Raw genomic sequence first — 8,765 nt, forward strand, 5'->3', positions numbered from 1 at the left:
TCTTAAAGACACGTCCCAGGGGCGTTTCTGGTCCCCACCTGTCGTTTTGCTCCTCAGCATGGCTKCCTAAAGCGCAGCAGGATTTTTCAAACATGCATGAATGAGTCAAAGCAAGGCTTTGGACATGTTTTTTTATGAGAGTATAACATTATAACATGATATAAAACTAAAAAAAGTTGATTTTACATGATATTGCCCCTTTAAAATGTATATTTGGTACAAAGCAACTTCTTGACAATACTTAATTATACTGTAGTTCTTTGTGTGCTATCATGAAACACAATAAGAAGAAGTGAAACTCAACACGTGGTCACTGCTAAATTAAATTAAAGTGACAACAATCTGAGTTTTCTAACATGTATGCTGTCCTTCATCATTTTTCCGCTGCAGCCTAAATCTCCAAACAGAGTTCAAGGCTAACTCTGCAGAGAGAAACTCTGCAACACGTTCACATATTCTCATCTACTGGTTTTCCTTCTCTCTGCCATTAACGCTGAAAATGAATCAAAGCTCCAATAATTCATGAGTCCTAACAGTGTGTGCTCAGGCAAGTGTGTGGAAAAGTGGAGCAGCTTAAACTACGTTTCAGTTTGTGCGGAGAAAAACAGGCAGAAAAAGAGGAGTTTTATCTGGTTTTCATATTTAGAATTCAGTTTTTCATGCCATAAAGAAAAAAAAAAATCAATTTGAGCCCAAATTGAATTTAAAATTGAACGACTAGCTGGTGTCGATGAGGTTAAAACTGTCTTCAGCTCAACTCGGCTGTATTCATTTTGGCATATTTTGCATTTTAAATTGGATTTTTGTTGTTTACAGGAAAGATTAAACACAACGAAACACCTGAAACTGAACAAATGATAATCCCCAAAGCAAAACACTTTTCAGGCAGAGTCTGTGTAAACAATATAACCCAAAATAAATAAATAAATAAATAAAATAAAATAAAGTAGGTCACTACAGATTTGCTGCAGTCTGGCAATACAAACAAACAAAAAGCCCTTGTGAACACAGTCCAACAGAATAAGCAGCGCTTTCTGCTCAGATTATTGTTTAAAAGAAAATAAATATTGAATTATTAAAAAGTATCACATCTATCAGAYTCGCTGATAAATGCAAAGTATTGAACTAAAATGAGAAAAGACTAATGTAAAAATGTGACCTGCAGTGTGCATACTGACCTAAAGGTAAATGATTGGTTTTTAATCACAAAAAGGTTCATTTAAAACTTCAAAACAATTTACCACAAGATTGTCTACAACACACWGTTCATCACTAGCCTGTTATTGATATATGATAAAAAAAAAGGTGAGTAAACGAAAACCGACAGAATAGGTGGAATGAGGCTAATTAGAGCAGCTGTGACAAACAGGTGAGGTGGGCGTGGCTGAGAGAKGGAACAGAAAACTGACTGAGGAAAGAAAAAAAAGTGGAAATTCAGGAACTGAATAAACATCAGAAAATCACTGATTCTGACACATTTTGACTCATTAAAAAAAATCAGAAGACTTCATATTGAACTGAAACACAAGTCTAGTACTGTATCCCCATCTGTCATCCACCTTTTAAAAATAAACAGCCAGAGAAAGTTTGGCCTTGTTTTGCTTGTATTTCACCAAAAAGCTAATTTTTCCAGCTGATTATTTAGTTTGCACATTTTGAAAACAACAGTAACTAATAATAAATCTTTCGTTTTCTGTCAAAAATCACAAGTACATAGCATTGATAGCTTTTTTGATCAGAACACTGCAATATTTTAAAGACATATCAGATATACKTGCTGTGAACAGATGAAGTCAGCAGCATATTTGCCTCCTGATAAGTTAGTCTGGTCTTGCCAGTAAATCCAGTGTGATCCTAATTACTTAGCAAAGAGCAGTTCAGGTCTATTTTAATCTAAAATGTYGTTTTTATTACTGGAAACAAGTTAAAACAAATATTAGTATTAGGCGAAAGCTTTGTTTTAATCTAAATCCAAAAATAAAAATGTGTTTTTTATTGATTTATTTCATAATATTTTGATTTCACTTTGGCTGAAGACCAGATAGAGATAATCCAAGGACCGCTGCTGGCCCGCAGGCCACATTTTGCTCATATGTGTCTTACTTCAAGTGTCAAAAGGGGTGTGCTTTATTATTAAAACTTCAAAACTGTAGCTATTTATATCATTACTAATGTTGTATTTTTTCAGAATTTCTTCAGCTCATTAAMGTGCATATGTGGCATTCTTTTTATGAAGGAGGAACAACAACAAAAATGGGCGGAACAGAATTTTTTTTTCACAAATTTGATGATTTTCTGGCTTTTAAATCAACATATGTGCTCCCTTTTCTGTCTGTGAATTTGTCCTATCGAGCACAAAACAAAAGTGGACTCACCAGCCAGAACTCCTGCCATGTAGAGCAAACTTATCCGTAAGATGCCGTGGACCATCTCCAGAGGAACACCGATCATCAGCTGCAGTAAAGCATTAAACCCCAACTGCTCTAAACTGTAGAGAGCGCAGAAAACAAACCAAGTTTGACTGCAACTCAYTTCAATTAAACGGTTAACAAACTGGTCCAATTATAAGATTAAGTCCATGGAGGTGAGGAACGTACCCAACATGCATGAACATGTAGCTGAAGAAGCGCCAGACTTGTGCTCGATGACCGGGGTGGTAGACCAGCGGGCTCTTCATGAAATCCGGCTGGTAGGTCTGCAGGACCCACTTATTGAGCATGATGCCGTAACACATGAACACAATAATCTGCAACACAGACACACACACGGGAGGTATTGACAGCTCTAAAGCTCATTAAATCCACTCTCTGCAGTGCTGATTTAAGGGGAAAAAAGTAGAAATCCTGCAAAACAAAACTCAATGARCTTCATGAAAAACACGTGATATTTTTCTCTTTTTTAATATTCCTTAGCTGATGCTGATTAGTCTTGTGAAAATAATTACTGCCCGCAGAATAAAGACACATCTGGTTCAGTTCCATTAATTTCTTCTCATAGACTAATGGCTCATTGTCTCTGCAAATTAAAACAAACGTGAGCTGTTATTATTGAATTCTCATTGTCTCAGAGCCATTCCAAGACAGCTTGGCTTCCTTTTCTCCRGGAATTAGAAACATTTTAAGGGAAATGAGGAAACTTTTTTTTCTTCTTCTTTACGAAGCTGTTGGTAAATTTCTCCAAAATCCTTACAGACTCACTGTGGGTCTCAGCTTTACAAGCGTTAAGATCCCCAGCTCCCAGCTCATATTAAGCTCACAGTGAAAACGTGCGATCAAAGGCAGGAAAGCTTTACAAAGGATGTTTTCTAAASAGCTGAACAAACGAAACAGTCAGTTTTAGCTGCGTGTAGCGCTGAGCGATGAAGACGTTCAAGTTTATACCAGAATTTTAAGCACTGCAAACGAAGAAGAGCTGATGAGGACGGGACCCCTGACCTGGACGATGGTGACGACGGCAATGAAGACCGGCGGAGGACACAGGCGGTTCTGGTGGAAGTACCAGCGCCGGTCCGTCTCACAAGGCAGGATCTCGTAGGCCACGTAGCGGACGAAACGTTTGTAGAGCCCGAGCCCCGTCTCGTCCAGCAGGATCTCCCTCTGCAGCGTTCGGCGGCCGTTGGCGATGGCACGTCGAAAGCTGCTGGAGCGTTTGCTGCTCATCTGAGAGAGAAAGGAAGGTCAAATTTGAAAGGGGAGTTTGAGCTGCAAAAATTGTCCATCTAACCAAGTCTTAATCTCTTATATCCGGCCAAAAAGTAATTTTGATCTTGTTTTGAGACTGATTCAGTAAGCAAGAGCAAAATGTGTTTGATTATTAATTTTATTAGCCTGGAAACTTCCCTTATTTCAAAGAGTCTTATCAAATACAATTGTCAGATTCCATTGGCAGATTATTTCACTTGATTTAAGTCTAAATCTTCTCAAATTAGGTGCAAAAAGCAGCCATGGAATAAGACAATTGCACTTGGTAAGATTTCTTGAAATAAGGACAAGACTAACAAGATTGATAATCAAACACATTCTGCTCTTGCTTAGTATATTAGTTTCAAGACAAGATCAAAAATACTTTTTGCCTGGATATAAGATTGTAAGACTTGGTTAGATGGACAATTGGAGTGTAGTGCAAGTAAAATCTGGCAAAATCACAAGATGAAACATCAGATATTCAATGCAAGCTTTCAAGTTATATACGGCTTAATTTTTTTTTCAAAATGTCAACAATAAACACTTAGAGCAGTACACCAAATTAGGACCAAAATTCACAGTTTATGTTTTCCTGTCCCACCCTCACTCTGCAGAAAAAGTTGGGTTGAATAAAATGTCAATAAAAACAGATCACAATCAGTATTTTACAATGAAACGCAGTGAACGTCAAATGTTTTAAACTATGACATTGTACCATTTTTGTGGGTGGAAAAAAAGTGAAATTGTAAACTTTAGGGCAGCTACACAGCTAAAAGTGTGGGGATAGGTCCATGTTTCGCTCTGTGAAACATCCCCTCTTTTTTYAAACAACACTCTTTAAATATTTAAGGACTGAGGAGAGCACTACTTGGAGTTTTTGGAGGAGAATGTTGTTCCATTCTTGTCTGATGAAGGATTCCAGCTGTTCAACAATCCTAAGTCTTATTTGCTAGATTATTTATTTATTTGTTTAGTTTCATGATATGTCAAATGTCTCCAGTTGGTGAGAGGTCATTTTGTAATCGATTCAGTTTGTGGCTTATTATTGTCTTGAAATACATGTATACTGTAAAGTGTATATACTGTGTATATATGTACATGTATACTGAAATACGCTGAGCCTTCCCTGAAAAAAAAATCATTGCCTGAATGACAGCAAATATTGTTCTAAAACCTGTATACGTATATTGATGATGTCTTTCCAGATGTGTAAACAGCCCATGCAATTGGCACTAATGTACCCCCATACCATGAGAGAGGTTGGCTTTGAACAGGCTGGATGGTGCCTTAAATCAGTCAGCATCAACAAAATGTATGATTATTACCTGGAAAAACAAAAGCTTGTTCTCATATAAAGTTATCATTTTAACGTAAAGATGAGCGAACATTTGCAAAGAACTGAGTCAAGAAGAGCAAGGATCAATCAAGTGATCGATCTATCAAATATCTCAACCCAAACCCTGTATTAATACTTTTTCTTTATAAACATTATGCTAAATTAAGCTTTACACATTTCTTACTTTCATTACATCCAAGTAATTTCCTTTTTTTGAATCCAACGTGTTATTTTCATGCTTCAAGWATTTGTTCTGTTTAATTTGTGAACTTATCACAAAGCTACAGAGTAAAGTCTGTAAAACCAAATGATTAATCAGCAAATTAAAGCAGCTCAAAATTTCTTCTATTCAGCACTTTGACAGCCTTTTCCAGTCCCATCTGTGTGACGGAGAGATAAAAGAAAGATGCTGACGCGGGGACTGAAGCCTCGGCGCAGTTTTGTGGAAACGTCAGAGCGTTTCGATGCGATAGGCAGTTTGAGATCTTATTCTTGTTAAAGTAAAACAGTGTTTCCTGAATAGACCACCGAATTAAATGTCAAAGGCCTGTTGTGTGTTTAAACATGCGACACTGCCATGAATAAGTTAATGAAACACATTTAGGATTACTCATGTAAAAAGGTGRCACCAACTAAAAACTTCCTCTCTGCTGAACTATTTCTGCAAATCTTTCTTAAAAGGACGYTTTCTGTGTGGTTGTGTTGTTTTGGTATGATAGCAGCGTTCAGGTRTGAGCAGGAGGACTGCAGCAGCCTGCAGGTCAGCAGGACCAGCACTGAAAATGACCTAAATGCTTCTAGTTTGACAGCCGAGGCAGAAACTGTCAGGATAAACACAACGCTGTCTTTTTTTTCCTTTTTTTYCCCCCTCTCTCACTCTCTGGGAGTCAACTTTGAGAATACTGTCAGAACAGCAGGGGTCCTTAAGGATCTGCATTTTCACAGAGTGTGCATTAATCACAGGTAAGATGTAACCTGAAAAGGCAACACCAGATGTAGCTTCAACAACACGGCACACTGACAAAGCTTTAATTTTAAACTGTGGAAATGCATTTTCAGGAAAAAAGCAGAGAGGGAACAGCAGACACACCAGCAGATCTGACAACCTTAGCGGCTCCACGTGACGTGCAGTGAAACCTCTCCAGGAGACCCCATAGGAAGAACCTCCTCCCCCTACACCCCCACTTTAAAGCACCCCATTTCTAATTCATTAGCCAGGTCCTGCTGCTTGTAGACGCGCAGCAGGGGGTAGAGTGGAAGGAATAGTGGGTCAGTATCTGTAAAAGCTAATGAGCCAAACATACTTGAGGATAAAAAAAGTTGTTAATTAAAAAAAATGAAGCAGCATAAAAGTAAAGAACTAACATTCTACGAAGACGTGAAAATCCCTCGACGCCTTTCATGTTTTGGCTAAACTCATCTAATGTTGAAAAACGACAGAGATGGTCTCAAGCAACACTGTTGGGAATGACTCTCAGCTAACACCACGATTAATTTTAGCTAAATATCTGCACCGAGTTATAGCCACTTTTCTGTTCAAAAGGTCAGTTTGTTGTGGCTGCCATCTTGAATTTGGTTAACTGAACTGTTATGTCTGAATGCAAGGGTTGCAGCCCATGTAGACCGCGACTTATGGAGGCCACATCCTTCGAAGTCCAGGTAGGCTGGTAGATGAGACGGTCTGGTCTTTAGATGACTTATGTGACTACAGACACTACCCTGTTATCTTGGTGTTACATTTTACATCACATCTCCCTTAAATGCCTAAAACTTAAAATGGCTTTGCATGTCTTTTTACAGGAGGCATAACTTCCCAAAATCGTATGTACTTTTAAAAAATGTTATATGTAAATACAGAGAAGAGATTAATAATAGGGTTTAACTCCAGTATCAGCACTATGACTTTGTAATATATTGTGAAACTTTCTTTTAGGCCCTATTTACACTACTTTTTTATGGAAACAGTGTTTTTTCAATGTTTATTGGGTTAGGGTTATAATTAARCTTAAAAAAATTATGTTTACATGGATCCACTGCAGTAGTATTATAGACAGGGTTGCCAGATTGGACATGTTAAACTTTTGTACTGTCTCTTTAAAATGATTGTATTTTGACCCAAACTGTCACATGTGCTCAGGGTGTTGTAAGATGTGTTGTTTTTGGTGAAAATGTGCACAGAAAACAAGGGGGAAAAAGCAATATTTTGTTTTTATTTGGCAACCCTGATGGGGTGCTCCCAATAATCTCCACTCTGAGATCAGGATTCAGAAACCTTCGGTTTCAGAGGGAACGATGGCCATTGTCATGAATCTGATTGGCTGAATTGCGTGCTGTAAAAGGGGCCTTAATATCCAAATGCTATTTAAATGTTTTATATATGTATTTTGTTTAATTTTACGCATGTGGCTTTCACTTTTCATGTTCATTGTTTGTGCTCGTTGTTATATAATGGTCTCCCCAAAATGTGTATAGTATTAAACCTGTTCAATTTGTATAATAAAAAAAATGGGAAAAAGTAAAGTAAAGCTCCAGTACTTGATTATTTACCATCACATCACAGCATAAATTTCATTAGCTAAGTTGCTAAAAAATGAATACTTCAGTCCGTGATGACGTGCCAAATTCTTATTTTTTCCCTATAAAGTTTGATCATGGTGCAATGTATTCAAGGATATGGTCAGTGAAGGACTGTTGGACGCAGGCTTTGCTTTCTGGGTTTTGAAGGCTGCATGAGAAAGAGCCAAGGAAATGGGACAGCCTACGGCRTGGTGCAGAGACATAACCAATTTACAAATGCGCACTACCGAGGACACAGCCCCTGAACTGAGACAGAGCCTAAAAGTTAATGACGATGCACATACAGTGATTACTTTCTGAAAATTTTATCAAAATCTGTCCCGTGGTTCATGAGATATTTTGCTAATATATAAACACAAAGGCAAAAACAGCATTGAAATTGTTTTTTTTTTTTTTTTTTTTAAACTTGGCATTCTCTTTTCGGAGTCAGTAGAACAGGAAGTGGTAACGAGTCTGAACTAGGGGTGATTTTGAGCCTGGTGCTTGCAGAGTGAGGGGTGTAAGGCCTTGTTGCACTGTGATAACCAGAACGATGTGGAGCTGGGCTGCTGGCTCTGCCACACATGAAGGGCTGCACATTTAGTATGGAAATCAGTCCTGGAAAATGCAATTATGCTTCACTTGAGGCAGGGAGTGAAAGCAAAAGAAATGTAGCGGGGAAAGTGGAGGGAGAATTAAAAGGGGTGATTGCCTTGCTTACACGAGCTCACGAATCCTGGAGGCCACCCGCAGGCAACGAAGGTGCAAACTTGTCTTAATCTTAGCATCTCAACATGACTGAATCCCCCTTAAAAGAAGCAAAAAATAAATTTTCATTTTTATTTTTGAGTGTCTTCAAACTGCGCTGCGCTTGTTGACAACACCTGCCGCCTCGTCTCGTCGCAGCCCTCCCTCCCAGCCCCTGTGAGGATTTGTTCCCTGAAGACACGGCTTAGCATAGCTGTCACTCTGCTTCACCTTCTCCGACATGCAGGCCCGCCRCCTCTAAAGTGAGCATTAGCAGCCTTTTGAAGTGACGACAGGAGCGAGACGGCGAACACACAATAAGGCACGCATGAGCAGCCAGAACTGGAGAAAGCTTCCAGACTGGAGCGACAGAGAAAAGTGCTGAAGAATATGACATCGTTTGGAGGTGTGTGTGTGTGTGTGTGTGTGTGTGTGTGTGTGTG

General features: G+C 38.7%; 1 protein-coding gene across 1 annotated transcript in view; it reads right to left on the bottom strand.

Annotated features, from left to right (window-relative positions):
• The window catches only part of rhbdl1 (rhomboid, veinlet-like 1 (Drosophila)), a gene marked incomplete in the record, with an annotated part of 71,129 nt that overhangs the window by 34,360 nt on the left and 28,004 nt on the right, over positions 1 to 8,765 (bottom strand). The window contains 3 exon segments of the mRNA XM_014008173.1: positions 2,376 to 2,488; positions 2,598 to 2,746; positions 3,435 to 3,659. Coding sequence (XP_013863627.1) covers positions 2,376 to 2,488; positions 2,598 to 2,746; positions 3,435 to 3,659 — 487 coding nt within the window.

Source organism: Austrofundulus limnaeus, unplaced genomic scaffold (genome assembly GCF_001266775.1).
Source record: "Austrofundulus limnaeus strain Quisiro unplaced genomic scaffold, Austrofundulus_limnaeus-1.0 Scaffold48, whole genome shotgun sequence".
NCBI lineage: Eukaryota > Metazoa > Chordata > Actinopteri > Cyprinodontiformes > Rivulidae > Austrofundulus > Austrofundulus limnaeus.